Source organism: Microtus ochrogaster, chromosome 10, assembly GCF_000317375.1.
Source record: "Microtus ochrogaster isolate Prairie Vole_2 chromosome 10, MicOch1.0, whole genome shotgun sequence".
Lineage (NCBI taxonomy): Eukaryota > Metazoa > Chordata > Mammalia > Rodentia > Cricetidae > Microtus > Microtus ochrogaster.
In genome coordinates, this window is record NC_022016.1 from 68,443,512 (window position 1) to 68,467,272 (window position 23,761).

General features: G+C 43.1%; 1 protein-coding gene across 1 annotated transcript in view; it reads left to right on the forward strand.

Annotated features, from left to right (window-relative positions):
• Cachd1 (cache domain containing 1) overlaps positions 1 to 23,761 on the forward strand; it is a 230,692-nt gene that overhangs the window by 86,696 nt on the left and 120,235 nt on the right. The window contains exon 2 of the mRNA XM_005353462.2: positions 2,434 to 2,496. Within this exon, the coding sequence (XP_005353519.1) occupies positions 2,434 to 2,496 (63 nt within the window). The remainder of the gene's footprint in view (positions 1 to 2,433; positions 2,497 to 23,761) is intronic.

Consider the following 23,761-nt stretch of genomic DNA (forward strand, 5'->3'; position numbering starts at 1 on the left):
CACACACACACACACACACACACACAAACACACCATCCTGTTATCTCTCCACTCGACTGGGATGGAATCTAGGGCTCGTGCCAGGCAGGTCTGCTGTCGTTACACCACATTCCCAGCCCCATAATTCTCTTTCAAAAATGAGACACGTTTTGAGATTCAGAACCCCGATGCCCCTTGATGCTCCAGCGAATCTGGAGCCGAATTAATATGTACGAGAAATGACTAATTAATGGATTAATAAATTCTAGTTAAGGCTTGCCGCCAATTAAGTTCCAGACGTGATATATCTTGGTAATAAATTTGTTATGCAAAACTTAAACAGCCAGGGAATCCTAAGGAGAGGAAAGGCTAGGAGTGTGAACTCTGGAGCCACATGGCCTGGCTTCAAGCCCCAGCCTTGCTGTGAGTGGTTTTTGATCAACATTTTAACCCTCCAAAGCTCTTGGGTTTTCATCTTTATACACAGAGTCATTTAAAAAAATAGGCACACAGATTCCATGCGTGCATTGCACTAGGTTTTTATATCTATGTGTTGGGATAACTGGTATTTATTGGTCAGGGCTGGAGAGGTGGCTCAGCAGTTAAGAGTGCTCAAACGAAGACATGGGTTCCTTCCAGAGTCAGGGGATCCAACACCTGGACTCCGTGAACACCTGGACTCCGTGAACACCTGGACTCCGTGAACACCTGCACTCAGGCCCACCTGCCTTCACACAGGCACACAAACGTGCACTGAAAAAAAAAATTCAAATTATAGTGTCTGTCACGAAGGAGTTTTTATAAAACCATTAAAGCTGGATGAAAAGGGTGTTAGAGAGGCCAAGGTGAGAATTCAAGGCAGAGGTCAAGGCCAGCTTGGGCTACACGCTAAGTTCTGGTGCACACAGTGAAACCCTGTCTCAAGACACAAATGACTGCCAAACAGAAACACATCAAAAAGAAATATTAACACATGGAATAGGCTCAGATATTTATCCCATCGTAAGCGTTCTGTAAATCTTAACCAGTGTTGTTATTATGAGCCCTACAAGAAGCCATGAAAACATTCCATGAAAACTGATAAGACTGCTCAGTGTGTAAAGCCGCCTCCCGACAAGCCCAGAGAACCAGCTTTTATCCCTGGGACCTACTTGATAGAAGGAGAGGACTAACACCCAAAAGTTCTACACACACGCACGCACGCACGCACGCACGCACGCAAACAGGGGATAAATAAAACAAACATAATTTAAAAGTTTGAAAAGACAACATTCCTCTTGCAGCATTATTTTGAGGATAGGCAGGCGTGGCAGCATCTGCGGAATGCATGAGCATAGCACGTGGGGTAGGATGCGTGGTATCGTGATCATTTATTAATTCTAATTTTCCAAGCTGAAATTCCATGGCTGTCCTTCTGGGTGCTTGCGCTCCCCACCCTCTGCTCCCACCTACCCGCCCCCCCCAGCCCCAGGCCCTGGGTCCTTCCTTCATTTGCATTCTGTTTAGGTTGCACTGGGACTTGATGAACTTGGCACTTGCCTTCTCGCCACAGCCACACAGGTGTGTTGGGCTGTCCGGGATGCTTTCCCAGATGCTGACAAATGCTTGGCAGCCGGTTAGAGAGGAGAAACAAAATGTTGGCTGGCATCTTCAGATCTGACCCCTGATTCATCCAGAGAGCTCCGTGGCACCTTTGAAACTTTAAGGCAAATGATGAGGCCCCACCCCTTCTCCTTCCCTACTACCCCCCCGCCCCCCAGCTATGTACACAGCTTGGCTTTTCATCTTCGAGTTTGTTAGGTATTCCAGTTGAGTCTCAAATCTACAGAGATATTTTAACTTCAGGTGCTGTGTGGAGGAGTGGGTGTGAGGTAGGCGAGGCAGGACCCTGCAAAAGGTGCCAGTGGGCCACAGCCTGGCCCGGTGTCTTCTTCGAGGCCACACATAGTTGGCAAGTGTCTTTGTTACTCTCCTGAGGGGCTTGCTTGGGGAATGAGGTGATAGATAATATGGGGTGGGTTACTGGCCCGATCGGCACATGAGAGGATATGGAAAGAATTCTTTTCAAAGAGTTTTATTACATTAGATGTCGGAGCCTGTAAACAATTACAGCATTCAGGGAGTGCAGGATTTAAATGAGAAGCACAACTTTGCCAGATTACGGCAGCCGGATAAAATGGCATGGGCTCCGGAAATCTGTAATTAAATGTATTTTTGAAAATGAAAAATATAGTGTAACATCTGGTTTATTTCACTACAGTGCTTGGGTAATGCTTAAATAAATAAGTCTGACTGACTTTGGCTGATATTTACGTTACTCTCTGTAAAAATCGCTGTTTTTTAATTAAACTCGTTTCTGTTTGAATCTGTCGATGTTGCAGGCAACAGATCGTTCACACACATATAGAAAGTGAGTGGTAGAAAATCTAACATTCATTTTCTTTCTCGTTGCAGCGGATCTTCAACTCCTTGGTTTACACGGAGAAAATCTCAAATGGAGAGAGCGAAGTCCAGCAGGTAAGATGCTGTGGGTCAGGGCACCTTGGCTTTGTCTTGGTTTTTTTGTGGGGCTCCTTCCTGGTAGCCTCCACTAGAGGCTTACCTCTTCCACTCTCCTTCTTACATGGAGTCTTCCTGGATAATGGTGACCCTGATATTTCAGGGGCTTACACACTGTTGCTGATTGACAGCCATTCCTGGGGTACCTTGGAAGCATTTCCTTTTGCCATGAACATGAACATCTATCTGTGAACTTGCCAGATCTGAAACTAATGAAATATGTTTCATCTGATGTCAAAAATAGGCATTGAGGCTTTGAAATAGACTCCCATTTTGGCATCTGTATGCGCTCACTCTTTGGCCATGACAAACACCGTGTCGTGGCCCCATCCTCCACCTCCTAACACACACACGCACACACACACAACACACACACACATGCACACACACGCACACCACACACACACACGTTTTAGATTGTCAGTTTTATGTAAGAGAATCCTAATAGCTTCCTCGTGAAGTTCTGACGGTGAAGTAAGTGGTCAGACCAGTGAGAACAGAATTAGCTCATCTTGGTGGAAGAAGGCTCTGGCATTGGCAGAAGCTCCTGCAAGTGGGCTTCATGTGCTTTTTCTTTCCTCTTTCTAGAGTTCCCCACCACCCCCTTTTTTCCCTTTCTCTTCTTTATCTTCTTTCAGTGCTCTGTGCAGTCAAACTACTTAAAGGCCAGATCCTGTTTGTTTATAGCTAGCTGGCATTGCTGGCAATGCCTCCTGCATGAAGACATGGTATTGGTGAGCTTGAACATAAATAATTAGCACGGGACGAGAAGGTTGGTACAAGAGGAGGAGGCTTTAATTTCAGGTGATCCACCGACTTCGTCCCAGCCTGACCGTCGACAAGTAACTTGAAGCTAGGTTTAAAACTCTAGTGAGAAACTGAACCAGGCTCCAAACCAGGGTGCAGCAGAGGGCTTGCCCAGGACAAAAAGACAAATATAACAAAATGCATCATGATGTAAATTCTGAGGTTTTTTTTGTTGTTGTTGTTGTTGTTCTTTTATTCATGGAGACAGCTTGACCCAATCTGAGCTTTTAAAGCATGCTCTCAGAAGAAAGGCTTTGCGTCAGGGTGAAGTTCTTAGGGCTAGGTATTTATTTACAATCGAGTGCTGTGGGCTAAGCTCAGCATTTCCTGTTTATAGGTGGGGGGCCGGTGGTAGTCACTCTTAAGTGGCTATGCGGGGCTCGTTTTTCCTAGTTTGGATACTGTTCAGGATGAATAGCCGGAAATTGCTGTTGGTGTACCACACTGAGTCTTGTCTTCCTAAGTCCTGGCTTCCCGAGAACTAGAAGGCACTTCAGAATCATTCAATCTAGAAGGGTTGTTATGGACTACGTTTTCTACACAAAGCCTGCTCGCTAGAGGAGCTGTTTCTGGTAGACACTGCTATTTGATAACCCTTTAAAGAATGCGATCTGGGGTATCAGGTTGAGCCTCTTCTCTTGAAGTAACAGATACAGGCTCTTACACGGGCCGTTTCCGAACGCGCAGCTGTTTTGTGTTTGGGGCTGACATCATTGCTAACCCGGCTATGAGCAAGCTTGGAAGCCTTCAGTATAATTGCTAGAAATTATAGTAACTGTTGGAGCACTTACAGAACACTGGTGGGAGGCCATTTCAGTCTAGTGTGGCCGGGTAACCTTCAGGAGGTCTGTCCTACCAAAGGGGAGGGAACTGGGGCCTTAAGAGGTTAAAGAAGTCACCTGTACTCATGACTATTAAGTAGGAGGATACGTTTTTAAAAATCTGTGAGACACAAACACATGCTGACTGTTCTTTTTGACCGCTTACTTTACTGTATACTTTCACTCAAAACAGACATGTCTGCTAAGCCGCCTTCCCCTGAAAAGTCCACCTGACAGAGAAGTCCCCGTCTGTCCCACCTGCCTTCTGACTGTCCCATTGTTCTTTCCTAGACTGAACCAAGATGTACTTATCTTTAACTGTTCCAATGCAGCGCACACACACCCCACTGCCTGCCAGAGCACCCCGAGCAAAGATGGCCTTAGGGTTTTATGTCTTCTCTCTAGACAGAAGAAAATTGCATCATTATTGTTCCACCTATAATATACACAAGTCCTGAAAATTTTCTTCTGTATCATGAGTTCTAGATCATTTCAAAACTGTTCATAAAAGTCTAAGGTTGCGTGTTTGCTGAACCATCTGTCACTTCCCTGAGATGATTCACCTACAGCGTCCCCCGTTTTATAGCGAAAAAGACTCCTGATTAAGAACTATACACAGTGACTGATAAGACAGCACAGCAGGCAAAGGCACTTGCCCTGCCCTGCTAGCCTGACCCTTTGAGTTTGATCCCCAGAACCCACATAAAGGGAGAAGGAGAAAACCAACTGCATGGAATTGTCCCCTCACCTCTACAGATGGACTATGACACAAACCAACACCTCCAAGCCGCCCCCCGCCCATTTACAGTATTAATAATTAAAATAATCTTCAGCAATTAAAAACTATGGACCCTATGGTACTAGACAATGCCCAGGAAAATATCTGCAGGAACGAGTTCATCTCTCATGATTCCGCTTCTGTAAAACCTTCCTACCACGGTCATTTGCACTTGTATCTCCTGTGAGCTTCAGAACACTAGGAACTAATTTTTATTTTTGTCTTGTTTTGTTGACTTTTTGAGACAGGGTCTTGGAACTCAATTTGTAGACCAGGCTGAGCTCGAACTCACAGAGATCCACCTGTCTCTGCCTCCCAAGTGCTGGGATTAAAGGCATGCACCACCATCACCCGGCCACTAGTAACTAATAAATCACTAGTAACTAAATAATCTGTTTTTCCAAAAACTTGTAAAAATGTATCTAGTATGTAAAGAAGTTGTAAAGCCTAAAAGGTACATTCTAAGGAAATACATTAAAATAAATACATCAACCTGGACTTTGGAGGCTTTTGAGTGACCTGCCAAAGGGGAGGCCCTACCCTTTCTCTCAGAGATTATTATTCACTACACAACCGTGGCTAGCCTGGAACTCACTGTGTAGACCAGGCTGGCCTCAGACTCACAGAGATCTGCCTGCCTTTGCCTCCTATTCTTGGGATTAAAGGGGTGCATCACTATACCCTGCTGTTCCCATTTTTATCAATCATTCCCTTGCTTTGTTTGATGTTTTGGTTTGTTATATACATATTACCCCCTGTCTTAGAGTTTCTACTGATGAAGCAAAACACCATGAACAAAAAACAAGTTGGGGACAGAAGGGTTTATTTGGCTCACACTTTCAGATAGCCGCTCATCATTGAAAGAAATAAGGACAGGAACTCAAATCTGGAGGCAGGAGCAGATGCAGAAGTCATGGAGAGATGCTGCTTATTGGCTTGTTCCTCGTGGCTTTCTCAACCTGCCTTCACGTAGAACTCAAGACCACCAGCCCAGGGAGGAACCACCCACAATGGGTTGGGCCCTTCCCCATAGATTGCTCATTAAGAAAATTCCTTTCAGCAGGATCTACTTTTTTCCCTCCCTCCCTCCCTCCCTCCCTCCCTCCTTTCTTTCTTTCTTTCTTTCTTTTTTCTTTTGTAGTGGTTTGTTTGTTTTCTGAGACAGGGTTACTCTATATAGCCCTGGCTGTCCAGGAACTTGTCCTGTAGACCAGGCTGGTCTCAGACTCACAGAGATCTGCTTGCCTCTGCCTCCCAAGTGCTGGTAGTGAAGGCCTGTGCCAGCATGCCTGGCTTCACTGGCTTCATCCAGATCTTATGGAGGCATTTTCTCACTTGAGGCTCCCTCCTCGCTGACTCTAGTTAATGTCACGTTTTCATAAAACTATCATGCATGCCCTCAAATTAATTTTTAGATTTGTTGCATATGTTCTTGACACGAATTCTAAGTGTATTGTTTCTGTTCATGTGTCTTGCTGCCTTTGCTCCCTCGGTTTTTTAGGAGCACTGATGACATACATCTACAGTTGGGTTCGTTATAATTTCTAATTCTATGGTATTGCAGAGCTTGTCCTTTACAGATCTACTTTATAATGGTTTTTTTTTTTTTTGATTGTTATACTGCTCACTTTTGTTGGCAGTTCCATACAGTTTGGATAGGCTAAATTCCTTTAATCCCAGGGACCTATTCCTGCTGCCATTTCATTGCTAGAAGTTAGGACCATGTGTTTTGTCTGTGTCTCCATGTAATTCCCAGCCCTGAATGGAGGCAGGGAGGAGGGACTGTTGGGATCTTTTTGAGAGTCATATCTTATTTGTGCACATCATGGAACTTGGCAGGAAATCTAATGCATTGTTAATATCTTCGGTTAAGGGAGCAAAGTAATTAACACTAATAAAAAAAAGCATTTCATGATTCTTGACTCTGACCACAAAATTCTCTATGGTGCACTGTTCTTCCTGCTTTTACCCATTATGACTTTGCATTAACCCTCAGAGCCTGGGTCTAAATTGCTTAACAGTGTGTGTTTTAAGTCTTTGATTAGTTTGTTGTCTGCAGGGTTCTTGCCAAGAGACAGTGGCAGCAGCCTCAGGAGAAAATTCCACCCCACACATTCTTGTGAGGGACCCGTCCCATGGATGCACACTTTGAGTAATTCAAAGCATTAAGTTGTATGCACACACAAGGGCATTATGTGAAGTTGAATCTGAGTCAAGAAAAACATTTTTTGAGCAAGTGGCCCCCAAAGTAGCAAAACACGCTCCCTTGGGGCAAAGCAGGGAAGAAGAAACAAATGGAGGCAGAACTTCTGAGGCGCTGGCTCCATCCCATAAGACATCTTTCTTTTTTTTTTAATTGCTTCTGTAATTATTTATATTAATAATCGACCTAACAAAATGGCAAATAATCTCTTCGTTATTAATGAATCAGGCTCTGTCAGTTGCCGGCAGCGGTGGCTTTAGAGTGCGTGGAGATCATTTAAATGGGCAGCTGTGGGGAGTGAGCCAAGGTTTCAGGAAGCAAACCTGATGTTGGTCAAGGCTGTCTGCATGCTGCTCTCCCTTCTGCAGTTCACTTTGCCCTCGGGATCTTCCCCATCAGATGAAAACAGCCTGCTCTTCTGCATTAAAACAAAGACGTGCACGCGCACGCGCACGCGCACACGCACACGCGCACACACACACACACACACACACACACACACACACACAGAATCACTTTCCACCTACACTCCCATTTCTTTCTTGACAGCATTACCAATCCAAACAATTACCTAGTTCTAAAATTGGCCCTATTCAAGGCCACCCATGGCCTCCATGTTGCTAATTTTGTGATCTTCATTTTTATAACTAACAGGAATATGGAAACAGTGATTTTCATCGTTTAAAAATATATTTACTTGTTCTGATTTTATGCGTATGAGTGTTTGCTTGCTTTGTATAAAGTTGTATGCTTGTAGAATTCGGAAGAGTCGCAGGTTCTCTAGCGCTGGAGTTATGGGTATTTGTGAACCAAACCTGGGTCCTCTGCTAAAGCAGCAGGTGCTCTTGACTCCCTGAACCAGCTCTAGCCCCTCCCCTTCTATCTTCTTGGTTGACCTTTAGGGTTACTGTGAATCTTCAGGACAGCACGGTTGCTACCTTGTTGGTCTGAGCCTGTCTTCGTCCTTGGAGCTTGGCCTGCCTTGTTCCCTAGATTATTTTCGTTGTTATGGTTGTCAATTTTGTTTTGTTTTTTGACACAGGGTCCTGTGGAATCACTATGTAGACCAGGTTGGTGTAAAGTCACAGGTCTAAGTCATCCCAAGTTCTTGGATCAAAGATGCGTGCCTTTGATTTCTGGGTGATGGAAAGTTTTATTACTAACATATACACAGTGTGTGTTATTATATCTTCTTAAATTATAAATCGTGGCACTGGGAAATATGCTGACTCTTTTCTAGGGTGGGATCATCCTTGAAGTCTATTACCTGATGTTCATGCTGACCCCTCCCCGCAGCCCCAAGTTACTTGCCCTTTGCTTGTAATGCCCTTTCAGGGGCATTTCCTTTTCCTTCCTATTCTGCTTTTTTTTCTTCTTTTTAGAACATCATAATGACAGGCATTTTCTTTTGATGTCTAATGGATACAAATAAATGGATACAAATAAATGTATCTATTAGAACTTGTAGGTGATATTGACCTTTAAAAAAAAACCTAACTTAAAACATTTTTTTTTTCCAGTTTGCTCTTTTGGTTTTAGACACAAAGTGTTTGTCCTTATGATGTATCCCAAGCCGGCCTGGAGCTCAGGGGATCCTCATACCCCGGCCTCCAGCTTGCTGGGATTACAGGTTTCTCCTTCAAACCGAGAGTTTCTGGAGGTCTTTAACCACTTCACATTTAATATGATAGTGAGATTATTAGATTTGGGTGAACAATTTCTTTCATTATCCTCCCTTTTGTTCCTTCTTAGCACCTCCATCCTCTTTTTTGACTTTTAATTAATTAATTTGTGTGTGATGTTGGGGATGAAACCCAGAGCCTCAGGCATGATAGTTAGGTACATTACCACTGAGCTAAACTTCTAGCCTCAAATTGTTAAGGTAAAATAAAGTCTATCCACTTCATCTTTTCAGCTACATTTCTTATCTATTTTGAGAGGAAATGCTCTACAGATTATAATGAATACTCTTTAATTTTTTGTCTGCTAAAAGTTTGTATTCTGCCACTCACCATAACTTTTACCCTTTTAATTGTATAGACCGCTTTTCACATCTCTGCCCTTTATGCTCATGCTGTCTGTTTTGCATTACAAATTACAGAACATGTGGCTGCTACGTTTCCTTTAAGCTGCTGTATTCGCAAGTGTTGACGTCAAGAGGAGAAGCTCTTGTCTAACTTACATACTCACATGGCCAGTGCTCTCCATTCTCTGTAAAGGCACAGACCAATGGCGTCCAGAGCCCGTCTTGTTTTTCCTCGAGTGCGGACATCCAGGAGACAAATCCTGATTGCTTTCCTTCATGCATCCTGAGAATTTCCTACCTCATCTTTTCCCTCAAATTATTTTTTAAAAAAATATTTATTCATTTATTATGTATACAATATCTGCCTACATGTATGCCTGCAGGCCAGAGAGGGCACCACACCTTATTACATATGGTTGTGAGCCACCATGTGGTTGCTGGGAATTGAACTTAAGACCTTTGGAAGAACAGGCAATGCTCTTAACAGCTGAGCCATCTCTCCAGCCCCACCTTGGGTGTTTTTGACTCAAGCCAAATTCTGGGGAGTGAGGCAGTTCAGCTGGTAGGCGGGTCACTCCCCTGTTCTTCTGACTCTGTGACCTGCATCTGGACACCAGAAGGACGTCCACAGTGGGTGGGAGACAACAAACCAAAATCTGGTTTGACTTTTTTTTCCTTTTAAAAAATGTTTTATTTTATGTGTCTGTACCTGAGAATATGTGTGTCACTTGTGTGCAGGTGCCCATGCAGGCCAGAAGAGGGCCTCAGAGCCCCTGGAGCCAGAGCCAAAGGCTCTTGTGAGCCTGGGTCTTAGAAACGGAATCCTGGACCTCCGTGAGAACAGCACGTGCTCTCCACAGTTGAGCCATCTCTTCGGCTCTCTCCTCATTTTTCTTTTAATGTTTTTGGAAGCTTTGTGCTCTTTGCCAGATGCCTTAGCTTCTAATCATGAATCAGTGAAAATTGTTATTTACATATGTTTTTTGTTTTATTTTTTCTTTCCCATGGCTGATCTCCAGGTTTCTTTCTCTCTCTCTCTCTCTCTCTCTCTCTCTCTCTCTCTCTCTCTCTCTCTCTCTCTCTCTCTCCCTTCCTTTTAGAAACTTGATTATGACTGACTAGGCACAACAGTTTTTACATTTATTTTGCTTGGGGTTTGGGTGTGGTAGGGTTTTTTGTTTTGTTTTTATTTACTTATGCTGAGCTTTCTGGACCTGTGTATGTATGTCATTCATCAAATGCAGGCATCTGGGGGCCATTATTTCTTAGCTATCTTTTCACTATGTGTTTCTGCTTCCCTGGGTCCCTGATTACATGGACACGTGCTGTTCTGCTCTTTACCAGAACCACATGACCCGTCTCCCTCTCCGCCTGTTTCCTTTTTCCCTTTCTAATCTTCAGATCACACCACTTTTATTGATCTATATTTAAGTTTGCCCTTAGCTCAATTAATTATGTATTAAATCTCCAGTACATATATTTATAAATTTTAGATTTTGTACTTTTCAGTTCCAAGATTTCCATTTCTTTTAAGTTTTTCTGTTATTTCTGTTTTCACAATTCATAAGCCTATTTACTTTTGCAAACTTGAGCACAATTATAATAGCTACCTTTAGGGTCTTTAAATGAGTCTGACCTCTAAAACATTTGACTGAGCGTGGTGGCTCATACCTTTAACCACAGCAGTCTACAGACAGAAGCGGATCTCTGAGTTCAAGGCCAACGTGGTTTGCCTAGTGAATTCCACGCCAGCCTGCATAGTAAGGCACTGTCTCAAAAACTGAAAAGTCATTTCTTAATATTGTTTGGAGTGGTGGCGGTGGCACATGTAGAGGTCAGAAGAGACAACCTTGTGGAGTTGCTTTTCCTTCTTGCATTCACAAGGCTTTCTGAGATCAAACTCTAGTCAAAAGGCTTTCGTGGTGCCTTTTACTGCTGTGCCATCTTGCCTACCCCTGAACTTGTGAAATTCAGTATGCGTAGCATCTTTTTCTGAAAAGTGTATCACACTTACAGTTTTCTTTATATGTCAAAAAATATACAAGTTTCATCTTGATTATTATGAAAAAACTTGGATTCTGTTCCTCTGAGGATTTTTGTTTGTGTGTGTTTCTTTGTTTTAATAGGCAATTGGCTTGCTAGGACTCAAGTTCAGTATGTTTCACGGACAACAGTTTCTGTGTCAGCTCAGTTTAATCCACTCCTAAAGATAGGGGTCTAAATATGTTTCTGGTCCCGAAGGTGTCTCAACATATTTTTTTTTTTAATAAACAACTTATATCTATTCTCGTAACTTTTCTTAGTTTTCTAAATTATTAGGAAATTTTATCTGAAAGATGTCATTCACTGGAACATACTTAAAAAGAAACATAGTGGCTTCATAAAAAATACATATTTAGCTGATAGTACCACTCCAAATTCTTCTCTGAGTGCAGTCATGACGGAAACACTGAGGCAGTGAACTTGTCCCACCTGCAAGCAGGATGCAGCCCAGATGTTTGCACTCCAGATGTTTGCACTTCACCTTCCACAGGGGAGATGCTCAAGAGGGGGTTCCATGCTGCCTCCCACTCCAGGAATGTCTTCCCTTAAAGGCAACCTGCCCTAGTCAGCACTCTCTGTGCTAAACTGTCAGGAGTCAGCCCTGACAAGTGTGACGTTTCACGATTCTAGAGCAGGAAGGAACTTCAGAGACCACGGAGACAGACCAGGAAGGTTGTGGGCCTTTGGACATCCCCAGTCGGAGGTGAAGACCAAAAGGTCCTCACGGTTTGAGGTAGAGAACTTGGAACTCTCACTTACTGTCTGGTTTTAATGGAATGTTTAACATTTCAGTATCTGTTTGCACTTTGTAACACAGAGATAAAGGTCTGTTGTGCCCTGTGCTGAAGAATGCAGTTGGCACAGAGTGGGCATTCAGTATTCTGCTTCCAGATAGCAAAAGGTAATGAGGGTTGGTATAAGGGGGAAGGAATGAGAAGATCCCTTATTTTTTTCTGGAAGATGAATTCTTTTGGGTGAAGCATAGGAGGAAAGATCTGCATACATCGAAAGGAGAATTTTCAAAAGAAGTTGATCACAGAAAGGCCCTGAAAGGGGCTTGGGGAAGTCTTAAATAGAAGCCCTACTAACTGGGATTATAAAACCGGACCCAGGGTATATTAGTTTTTTCATTTCTATTTCTTATTTCAATTCCAAGAGATAGTCCAGCATCAGAAAGCTTGATTATGCTGTTAAAGCATGTGCTGGACTATATAAGAACAAGTTAGGTTCTTATAACAACGTACTGAGGGGGGGAAGTACGTTGGAAGTTTGCTTATGTTGCCAAACTATGTATTGTAACTCAGGAAGAGACAAGGCTCGGAGGGTAGCTTAGTTTTAGAAATGCTTGCCTGGTAGGCTTGAAGCCCTGGACTCTTATCACCAGTTTCATATAATGGGGGTTTGGTGGAAGGTACCTATAATCTCAGCACTCAGGTAGTAGAAACAGGAAGAGGAAGATTAGGTATTCATGGTTGTCCTTGGTTAGATAGTAAATCCACCACGGTCAGTCTGGGCTACATAATACCCTGTCTAAAAATAAAATTAGGAGGTCCTGCAGAAGAATGACATTGTTGTTTTTGAATCCTGCTGTCAGCTAATAAATATGCATTGGAAAATGACTAACACCCCACAGAAAGAGCTGACCCGAGCTAGTGGGAGTTCACTGGCTCTGGACTGACAGCTGAGGAACCCACCTAGGACAGAACTAGACCCTCTGAATGTAGGTGACAGTTGTATGACTTGGGCAGTTTGTGGGGTCCCTAGCCATGGAACCAGTATTTATCCCTAATGCATGAACTAGCATTTTTGGAGCCCATTCTCTATGGAGGGATACCTTGCTTAGCCTAGCGATAGGAAGGAGGGCCTTATCCTGCCTCAAATGATATAACAGATTTTGACTCCCCATGGGAGGCCTCACCCTGTCTGAGGAATAGAGCAAAGGTGGAGGGAGTGGGAGAAGGGGAGGGATAGGGAGCTAGGATTGGTATGTAAGATAAAAAAAAAAAGATTGTTTTAAAAAATAGAAATAAAAAAAGAAAAAGAAAAAATGACTCGAGATACTCTTGCATCTTTGCTGTGGAAAGCCCTGTCTGTTTTGCTTTTATTGGTTAATGAATAAAGCCATTTCAGCCAGCGGCTTAGCAGAATAGAGCCACTGGGGAAACTAAACTGAATGCTGGGAAAAAGAAGGCAGAGTCAGGAGAAGACATGTAGCCCCACCACCTAATGGAACCTTGCCAGTAAGCCACACCCACGTGGCAATACACAGATTAATAGAAATGGGTTAAATTTAGATATAAGCGCTAGCCAATAAGAAGCTAGAGCTAATAGGCCAAATAGTGATTTAATTAATACAGTTTCTGTGTGGTTATTTCGGGAGTCTGGGCAGCCGGTAAACAAGTCTGGGCCGTTGGGAAACGAACGAGCAGCTTCCATCAACACATCTTGATATTCATGTTTCCAAAATCTGGTAGCTTGCAGGCTCTGGTTTTGGGTGTGATATCTTAGTAAAGTATTCTCGAGATTCAGACTTGTCCAGACTGGAGGAAACCCAGAGGTAGGGGTAGATGGATTCCATTTTTTTTTCTAGGCCCCCACCACACCATTGTCCCCTGGGGATTGTGTCATTCAATCTATTCAACCAGCTGTGTGGTGAAGGTAAGCAGTCGCTAAAAGTTGGTTGAATGTGTGAATGAAAAACACCAAACCTGTAGGAAGTCTACAAAAGCTGAGAGGTACCAAAGCCATTCAGATGGGAATTAACAGTGAATCAACAGAAGGCCAGAGCAAATAGATGGTTTCCTGCCAGCCCGAGTCCTGCACCTACGCCTGGCTAGCTAGTGCTTGGGTTTCTGGGTCTTTTTTAACCTCCTCTCTTCTTGGTCTGACTCTTCAGAGAACAAGGTAGAGAACAGAAGCTATGGTTCAGCAGTTATGAACACTGGCTGCTCTTTTAGAGGACCTAGGTTCAATTCCCAGCACCCATAACTGACTGACTGTAACTCCAGTTCTAGTGTATCCAGTGTTGTCCTCCTCTGGGCTCTATGGGCACCAGTCTCACAAATGGTACACAGACAACCATGCAGGCAGAACACACATAAAATAAAAGCTTTAAAAAAGAAAATGTGTTACCTATACACAGTGGGATTTTATTTGGACATAACGAGAAACCGAATTATTCTCTTTGTAGGTGAGTGGATTGTGGCAGCCTACATGTGACTTTCAAACAGGCTCCAACAGTGGATGGCGCTAGAAAATGTATGAGTGAGATAACCCAGACCCAGAAAGACAAACATTGTGTTTTCACTCGTGTGGATCTTAGTCTTGAATCTTTAGATTCGTGTATTTAACTTGAAGTAACTGTCAAATCCAGGAAACCAGGGGCAGGGGCAGAAGAAGGAGGAAATCTTAAGGGATGGGGAACAGGAGATATGTAGGGAAAAGGAAAGAGGTGAGAAGGGATAACGAACAGGATGTTTGAAGAAGTGTTATGGAAACCTGTGTTATGGTCCACACACACACACACACACACACACACACACACACACACACACAACATACACATGTATGTGCACATGCTTAATTAGGCTGCTCCTACAGAGGATTATACTAATCCCCAAATCTAGATTTTCAAATTAAAAGCTCCGTGCCAGATAGTGCCAGATACCGTGCCTCCAATATTTGGTTAGAGGTGTCCAAGAGAAACCCCCCCCCCCCAAATACAGACTCTTTGGTGCACAACAGTGTGATGTAAGACCCTATTGCTGATGTCATCTCATACTTTGGCCCCACAACGTGGACAAATCATGGTGACTAGGAAGTGTCCTCTCTGCTGACTAGTTCTCGTAGTCCTAGAATATCACCGTGTAGGCCGATGAGGGGAAAAAGATGCTAGCAGCCTTACCGGTTGTGAATTCTGTGACGAACAATGACCAACAAGGCCAGATATGCCCGTGTTTGCAGCAGTGGCACAAATGTTAGTGACACAACCACTTGCTTTCTGGTTGGCTGGAAGACTTGCTTCGCAGCAGAAGACACAAGCCTGTTACTGGAAATCTGGCCAAGAATAGGAAGTGAACCTATTACTATATTTCACTAGAGCAGTGGTTCTCTGCCTTCCGAATGCTGTGACACTTTGATACAGTTCCTCGGGTTGTGTTGACCCTCAACCATAGAATTATTTTTGTGACTCATTCATAACTGTAATTTTGCTATTCTTATGAATTATAATGTAAATATAAGATATGCAAGATAACCGATAGGCAACTACTGTAAAAGGGTCATTTGACCCCAAAGGGGTCACGACCCATAGGTTGAGAACCAATGGGTGCTACATGGCTATAGTGTCAAACTACTGTGTTCATTTCTTTCCCTCCACCTGTAGATTAGTGCTCATGTCATACCTCCTCAGAGGAAGTTTCTTTGTGCAGTGGACAGTGGCTAATGCAGAAACTCAGATCTGGTCCAAGTGCAGAGAATCAAATGTCATTGGAGTGCTCACCCACAAACGGGACGTCCGTAACATACACTCCCTAAGCTTAGAAACTGGAGTGAAGAGGTGTAGCAGGATTTCAAGAGCCAGAGGCTGTGAGGGACTGGCAGTAAGCAGTATCATCTGGACATGACAGGGCCACTGCCCTTTAACATCACAGCTCCCATTGTCTGCACAGTGTTATCATTCTACCATGGAGAGGGCAGTTCATGAGCTCCTACCCCTAACTGGGGAGTGATGGACAATTGATCGCATCATTGTTCTGTAAGCATGTGATCCCTAGCAGGCTGACCACACGCCAGTGGGTGGCCCTGCATCCAGGAGTAGACAGTCAGCACAGATTTGACTTACTGGGTTGTTGTAAAACCACAAGCACTAGAAGTTGGGATGAATGAGACCAAATGCTTTTTGAATGAAATTCTCCAAGAATTAAAACTATTTTCAAAAGAAATTTCCCATCCGGAACTACCCAGCTAAGAGATTAGGGAACCCTAATCATGTTGTTTAGATGTTCTCTTACGTCTTCAAATTTATCCAGGGCTTAGGGGGAGTCCTGTAGCTACTGATATAGAGCACAGTGACCTACCTTGTATCCTCCCCCTCCTTTGTCCTGCAATTCACTTAACTTGTTCCCTGTGTTAGAGTTTTATGAGGTTGAATTTTTTTTAAATGATATACCATTTTTGAAACAGAAAAGGTTTATGGGCAATTACACTATGCCAAAATCATGCAAGATTAAATTTATCTATTCACCTCTCAATCCCTCTATCTAGGTACTTACCTAGATAGATACTGTGAATGTAGAGTCTCTAGTGTGCAACATCAGAACTCTGCCAACTGAGCTATAGTCCCAGCTCAAGTTCCCCTTAAAAGTATCTTTCCCTTACACTTATTTATCTTTATATGCATTGCATAGATGTCAGAGAATAATGTACAGAAGTCGGTTCTCTCCTTTCACAATGTAGGTCCTAGAGATTGAACTCTGGTAGCAGGCACCTTTACCCATTGAATCACCCCTGCAGGGGCCCTGACCTTCTGCAGGTCAGGGAGACTGGGATGAGGTGCAGAATCAGCTAGAAAAACATACACTGTTTTTCTGAGGGGGAAAAGCTTCTCCTTTATATGTTATGGGTGAAAAACAAATTATTCCAAAAAACCTTCATACAGTTAAACATTGTATCTGTGAGACTCCTCATAGATGAGGAGCCTTTCCGCCATAACAATTTATGTAGGCAGTAGTTTTTATAATTGCTAGAAAACCAGGTTACTAGTTTCATTTTTAATATTTTAAAGTCCTATCTATTTGTCTTAACTAACCATCCAGTTCTTTGTTTTGTTTTTGTTTTTTGTTTGTTTGTTTATTTTGCTTTTTGTTTTTTTGAGACAGGGTTTCTCTGTAGCTTTGGAGCCTGTCCTGGAACTAGTTTTTGTATACCAGGTTGGCCTGCCTGGTTCTCAAATTCACAGAGAACCGCCTGCCTCTGCCTCATGAGTACTGGGATTAAAGGTGTGCACCACCACCGTCCAGTGCAGTTCTTTGGTTTTTAGTTATATGAGTCATCATTTCAAACTCCATTTTAGCTATGATGCACACTGAAAGCCATGAACACATTTCCCAGCATCGTAAAGAACTGGAGCTAACTCCCGGGACTTGATTGTTTTCCTTTATCATTAACCTAAACCGCGGTCTACATGGCTTCTCAAGAGAAATGCATAAGTCCTGGCTGCGTGACATTTTCTTTTTCTTATTTTCTATCCTCTGCAGCCTCTGCTTTATCAGGGATGGAGCAACATCATATCCTGCTTTTACCTATATTAATTTTCCCAGGAAACTAACCTCTATCATAATGCCTTACTATATTTGTTAAAAACCCTTAATCATTAAAGTTCTATTTAAACTAACACTCTTATTGCATAAAATAATCACTTTGGTTAGACAGTACATAATAATCCACAGGTAAAAATGCCCAGGAAAGGGCTGAAGAGATGGCCCAGGGGTTAAGAGCACTGGCTGCTCTTCAGAGGTCCTGAGTTCTCAGGTTCTCAGCCGCCACATGGTGGCTCACAACCATCTATAATGAGATCTGGAGCCCTCTTCTGACATGCAGGGATACATGCGGGCAGAACACTGTGCATATAATAAACAAATAAATCTTTGAAAAAATACCCAGTAGAAAAGGACGTTTTCATGAGATAGTGCACTACATCAAAGGCAGTGGGATTTCCCCACTCCCATTCACACCAAGCCAGATACCGGAGAAAAATGGCAGCGGCAAATATGTAAAGGCCTAGGGATAACAGGACACATTCTGGACCCAAAGCCCTCAGAGCCTGGCCTAGCTGAGGTTCTCCCATCCGTGCCTTCCATTCTGATGGTTAAACTCCTGAAGTTCATCGCCACCTGATGCTACTCTGACGTGACCACCTTTTTTTTTTTTTTCCAAGACAGGGTTTCTCTGTAGTTTTGGGTGTCTGTCTTGAACCTAGCTCTTGTAGACCAGGCTGGCCTCGAACTTACAAGGCTCTGCCTTCCTCTGCCTCCTAAGTGCTGGGATTAAAGGCATGGCGCCAAAACTGTCCAGCTCTTTTTACCTTTTTATTTTGAGACAAGGTCTCCCTGAGTTACCCAGGCAGGTCTTGAACCTACCACCTTCCTTCCTCAGCTTTTTATGTCACTAGTGTTATAACCAAGATGGGCTTCGTTTGGTTTGTGAGTAATACAAATTGTGATCAGAGGACTCTCATGAAAGTTTGGGTGGGTTATATATTTGTATACTTGTTTATTTTATGTAGGCAAGCGGATTCACATAAGCCACAGGAACCTAACAGCTGGGGGAAGTCAATTCTTTCTTTCCACCATGTGAGCTCTGAGGATTGAATTCCAGTCTCCAGACTTGGCAGTAATGCCTTTACCCACCAGTCTGTCTTGTCAGTCCTGGATGATGTTTTATTGGAGGAAAAAAAAAATAAGTGTCCTCTAGAAGTTAAGCCCTTGAGTCTAGGGCCCCTGTCAAAATAATGTCTCTATGTACGACTTTAAGGAAGACAATGGTGGTTAGAGAAAAGTGTGACTCATGACTTATGAGGAGACAGATGCCTAAGAGGCAGATTCTAGGCATACCACTGCTAGGTCACAGGTAGGTGAGAAATTCAGCAAACATTTGTTGGGGACTCAGACACTTGATGTTGTAGGAAGAGACACAAAAATTGAATCCCAGACATTCAGTCATGCCTGCAATAGCTCTTGCTAACCTCAAAAGTGGCATCCCAGAAGAGAGATTCTTTTTCGGAAAATGATGTTTTTCTAGACTTCCAATAAAGGGGTAATGGATACAGTAATCGACTACTAAGGTTAACTGTGTGACGTATTGGAAAAGATTGCTTATTTAGCATGATAATTTGTTCACAGCATCCTACCTACTTCATTTGAGTTATTAAAGTCTTACACAATCTTATGATAGAAATGCTTCTTCTCCATTAGAGCTGACAAGGGTTAAGACAAAAGCTCTAAGCAGTTTCCCAGCGCCACACCTAAATTAGGCAGTAGGCACCAGGTTTTAGCCAGAGTGGCATGCTGCTGAAGCCCACATTACCAGAAGGCTTGCTGACTCGCTTCGCATGTAAATTTCTTGATATGCTTTCCAATTTTCTTTTGAAGAGCAAGAGTTCACTCTCTCCTGAGGGTCTCGCCCATCAAGCAACGTAAGATAAATACCACGTCTAAACATTGTAAGTGCTGTGATGCAACTTAGCTGCTAAATGAGGGAAAGACTGAGTTTAAATGCTCAGTTGACAAGGGTAACACCATGGTGGCCAATGCCGTCCATACTGCTAGCCACAGGCTTTTCGCTCTCATAAATCACAAGGATGGACTGGGCCCTTAGGAAGAAGCCGATATTACTAATGGGTTGTTCTGCAGGAACGTAAACAAGATATAAAACCGAAGGAAGTTCTTGATGGCTCTTTTGCCTTTCTTAACAATCCATCATTATTCCATTATTAACATAACCTTAGGACAGTTGGTTATAATTTCTGTCATTGTGGAATTTCTATTGGGCTGTTGGGGTTTCACTTTGTTTTAAAATAAATATCTTCTAAATAAGAACCTTTAACTAATTGGGAGAGTGAAAGCCTACAGCTGTTGGCCCCAGAGGCAGGATTAAAGGACAATGGAAGAAGGCTTCTCTCTGTCTCCTGCTAGGAGGTGGAGACTGCTTTGCATTCTGGGTGCTTAGCTATGGTTAGCATGGCTTTTGTTAGGAGCTCCCTTTGAGGATGAGGCAGTCTGTAAATATTGCTCAGCACTCCCAGAGGGCTTCCCTATCTTCAGCTTTGGCAATAATCAAGATCACTTGGGGCTGCAGCTCTTCTAGCCACTCAGGAGAGGAAGGAAGAGTCGGCTGCCCATGTCGCGTGTAAGAGCGGCCAGCAATCTGTTTTTGTATAAAGGAAAGTGTATTTGAAGCCCACTTCCCGTAACCTTGTATATATTTGGAAGTTAAAATATGTTCGGATGCATGTGTGAAAGGTTAAATTCCTGTCCTAAATTTAGATCAGTTGACTTCGAGGGTACACATTGTACATTAGCCGGTGTGTGTGTCTGCTGTTGAGCTAAGCTCTGATAAGCCTGTTTATACTGACTCATGCTTGTGGGCATTCATTCCTTTTATGTTTCTCCTGGGACATAAAAAAAAAAGCACCCTATAAATATATTTACATATATGTGTATGTATTTAATTTATGTACATTTATATGTGTGTATATACTATATACAATATTTATGTTATTTACACATTTGAATATAGTAGATCATATTTATACTCATTACATACATAGTATTTATTGTTACAGTGATGAATATTCTCTTGGACGACTGTTCCTGGGGATGGGACCCAGGAATTCAGGCCAGCTAAGCATGAGTTTTATAACTAAGCCATACTCCTAATTCCCATATGTTGTCAGACTTTCTCTTTGAGAGCACCAGCTCCCAAATAATGACACGGAGACATTTTACTAATTACAAAAGTTTGCCTTTAGCGTAGACTTATTAAAAGCTAGCTCTTATAACTTAAATCAGTCCATTCATATTAATCTATATTCTGCCATGTGTTTTTTTTTTTTAACCTCTCTTCCACCATGTATCTCTGCCTCCCTCTGCGTCTCTTTGGTGAAATCCACCTCTCTTCTTCCTAGAGTTTCTGTCTCTGCCCAGAAGTCCTCTTTAACCTGTCCTGCCTAGCTATTGGCCATTCAGCTCTTTGGTAAACCAAGCAGGTGCCTTAGGCAGGCAAGGTAAAAGAGCGACGCATCTTCATACCGTTTGTTTAAATATCCCGCAACACCCATAGGTACCACCTATACCAACTCTAGGAAATACTTTCTTTATAAACACTACCACTACACCCATAAATACCTCCTATCCCAATTCCAGGAAATACGTCCTTTCTAAACACTACCACTACTACCACGGGTATAATTTAAAATCTTAAAATTCTTGTTTTAGATTTTGCATGATACACTGTTTTGGCAGAAACACAAATGAGTGCACTTCCCATTCACCTTATTCCCTCTCCTTGTGTCCTTACTGCAAGGAAGTAGAAGAAAGGGCTGTACGATTACCCCAGCAGTACTGGGAGCTCGTGGTTCCAGGCAGGCACAGACGCAGGAAACAGGCTGCAGTCAGGACAGAGGAGAGCAAAGCCTTTGAGTCAGGCTGAGAAAAGATGCCTAAGCCTCAGCTCTGCTCCAGAGTGTGGCTCCAGAGTGTGTCTCCAAGCTCTGGCCGGGACTTGAGCTTTTGACCGAGCCCTGTCCCTGTGTACACATGTGTGGGTGCCTTCTCCCAGAGCAGGAGCCTGGCTTCGTCCTCATTCAGAATTCCATTTAGCTAGAGCAGGGGTTCTCAACCTTCTGACTGCTGTGACTCTTGAATGCAGTTCTTCATGTTGTAGTGACCCCACATACACACACACCATAAAACTATTTCATTACTGCTCCATAACCATAATTTTGCTACTGTTATGAATCATAATATAAATATGTGATGTGTGCACCCTGTGGGGTTGTGACCCAGATGTTGAGAACCACTGGACTGAAAGTGATAGATCGAGCCATCGTCTTCATTCCAAAGTCCAAAAATTTTTTTGCCATGAGAAAAACAGAAAACAAACTCATTTTGTGCACAATTCTAACGTCCCAGGGATGAAATACTAATTAGGAAATGTTGAGAGTTCTCCAGTTCCCCGCCCTCTAATTCTAACTCCATCCTCCACCCCAAACTGTCTCCCCTTCTAGAAAAATAAAATAACCACACCATTATTCATCTGTCCGTTTACCGAAATGCTGCTTCCCCAGGCAAGAGTAACCTCAAACCATTTATGCAGAAGAATATATAAACATAACCTCAAATCATTTATGCAGATCCGAACATACTCTGAAACTTGGGGAATGACTTAAAATCAAGGGCCATTTCTGTCCCTAACATTTCTTGGTGCAATAGGAAACACTTTGGTAGTAATGCAAGGGGGTTAATTGTTGCAAGTACCGGAGACCACTAAGCCAGCTTAATGTTTTTCAACTTTGGACCCCTGAAATAAGGTGTGGTATAAAATTGGCCATAACCAGAATCTACAGCTTTATTTGACTATTAGAAGATGGGACAGCCAGGGATCATATAGAAATACCTCTTCTGGGCATTGCCTTCACTGTCCCCTTTGTGACCTTTAGTCCTTTGCTCTGTTGCAAAGCCCACAAGATACTTCTGCAAAGGGACACTGTCTTATCTACTAACATCACGCCAGCCCACCCCACATAGGCCTCTAAGGTGTGAGCAGTGTATCCTTTTGGGGTATGCCAATGGAGAGCAGATACACCCAGTTCTTCTGTTTCCTACCCACTCTCTGTCATTAGCCAGGGCATGAGACCCTCCTAAGTGCATGGATCAGAGGGCGATATTAGATGCAGTTGCCAAGGAAACCCGCAGAATAGTTGAGAGGCTGTAATAAAATGTCTGTGGTTCAGGCAATGGTCTTAATTCTTCTGGTTTGGGGTCCACGCAGGGAAGGTTTCTTTCTGTTGTTGATTCTAACGTGTCTTTATAGGAACAGTCAACATTGGTATCTCATTTAAGTGGCAGTGTGGGTGTGTAGGGGGGGACGTTGTTGACTTAATTATTATAATAAATCAACTTGAAGCTCTGAATCAGCTCTTGTAGATACCTGCCTGCCCTGTAAGGGCCCCTGCCGCTCAGGAGCTGCTTGCTACTGCTAAGGTATCTTAAAGCTAACCCGCCTGGGGCTGAGGAGAAGGCTTAGCAGTTCATCTTCCTGCTCTTACAGAGGACGTGGATTAGATTCCTCCCTCCCTCTTTGTGGCTCACAGCCATCTGTAACCTTTGCCTTCTTCTGACCTCCATGGACACATGATATGTGTGTGGTGGATATACCTGTATCCAGGCAAAATATTCATACACTCAAAATATATTTTTAAAAGCCAAAGGCCTGGAAGTGATCTTTTCTCTCTTGAATGGCATAAGCACATTACCAACTGACTTCATTATTTAAAGGTACAACCAGGTGGGAGAGAGTTCCTAACTTTTAAGGTGGACACAGCACACTAAGAACTTGGGTAATAAGAATAGTCAAGCCTGGTCTTCTGCAACTGAAGAAATCAGATGTTTATAAGAGGCTCCGTTTGCAGTAATTTTTTACTTGTTTTGTTTAAAAAGGATTATCCACTATGACAGTGCTCCTTTAAATGCAGATACAGCCTGGGCTGGCCTGGGACTGGCATTCACTCATCTTTTGTGTCAGGGGAACTAGAAGAGGCCAGATCCTAACTTAATGGAGCCCAGCTATTCTTAGAGGCCAAGCATCACTCAAGCCCTAAAGAACCACAGCATCAATTCCGTGGGGAAGCAGGTCAGCGTGTAAACTGATGACATGACATCTCTGTGCCACGGTGAAGGAGAAGGTTTTTATTGTAGATAAAAGTGAGAGAACACCCAGAGGCATCTGGAAGTGTCCAGAGGAAGAATGCGGTAGGCTGAACATGA